At 66.3% G+C, this 537-nt stretch overlaps 1 protein-coding gene across 1 annotated transcript in view; it reads left to right on the top strand.

Annotated features, from left to right (window-relative positions):
- The window catches only part of CHD5 (chromodomain helicase DNA binding protein 5), a 73477-nt gene that overhangs the window by 37494 nt on the left and 35446 nt on the right, over positions 1 to 537 (top strand). Inside the window, 1 exon segment of the mRNA XM_014546193.1 lies at positions 433 to 537. Within this exon segment, the coding sequence (XP_014401679.1) occupies positions 433 to 537 (105 nt within the window).

Genomic DNA, 537 nt, shown 5'->3' with positions numbered 1-537 from the left:
TCGGGGGGTAGGGGAGGGCGGCAGCCATGGTGGCAGAGCCTGGCTCCTGGGGGGTGGCTGTCAGGCCGACACTGACCTGGGCAGAGCTGGCGGGGCCCCTTCCATTTTGGCAGGTGGCCCTGCCTCCGTCGCTTGCCCTGCACCTGGGGTGGGGGCCCCAGTCAGTCCCAGCCTCAGGCCTCGCGGGTTCTAGAAACCCAGTTCACGAGGAGATTGCCAACCGCATAAACAGGGACGCGAGCATTTCGGGGGGCACTACTGCCTCAAGCTTTGTCTTCTTCCTGCCCCGCTTTCTGCCCCGTTTCCCAACCGGGAGCCTGGGGCTGGGGCTGCCTGTCCCAGGTGTGGGATGTGGGGGCCCTGCCGGGGTCACGTGGGGGGCCACCCCCTCCATGGCCCTGCCCTCACCTTCCTGCCTCCGCCCCCACACAGGCCTCTCATTGCCAAGAAGAACCCAAAGATCCCCATGTCCAAAATGATGACCGTCCTGGGCGCCAAGTGGCGGGAGTTCAGTGCCAACAACCCCTCAAGGGCAGC

This window comes from Myotis brandtii, unplaced genomic scaffold (genome assembly GCF_000412655.1).
Source record: "Myotis brandtii unplaced genomic scaffold, ASM41265v1 scaffold434, whole genome shotgun sequence".
In the NCBI taxonomy this organism is placed as follows: domain Eukaryota; kingdom Metazoa; phylum Chordata; class Mammalia; order Chiroptera; family Vespertilionidae; genus Myotis; species Myotis brandtii.
The sequence above is the reverse complement of the archived record's forward strand: the minus strand, read 5'-3'. Positions and strand labels throughout refer to the sequence as shown.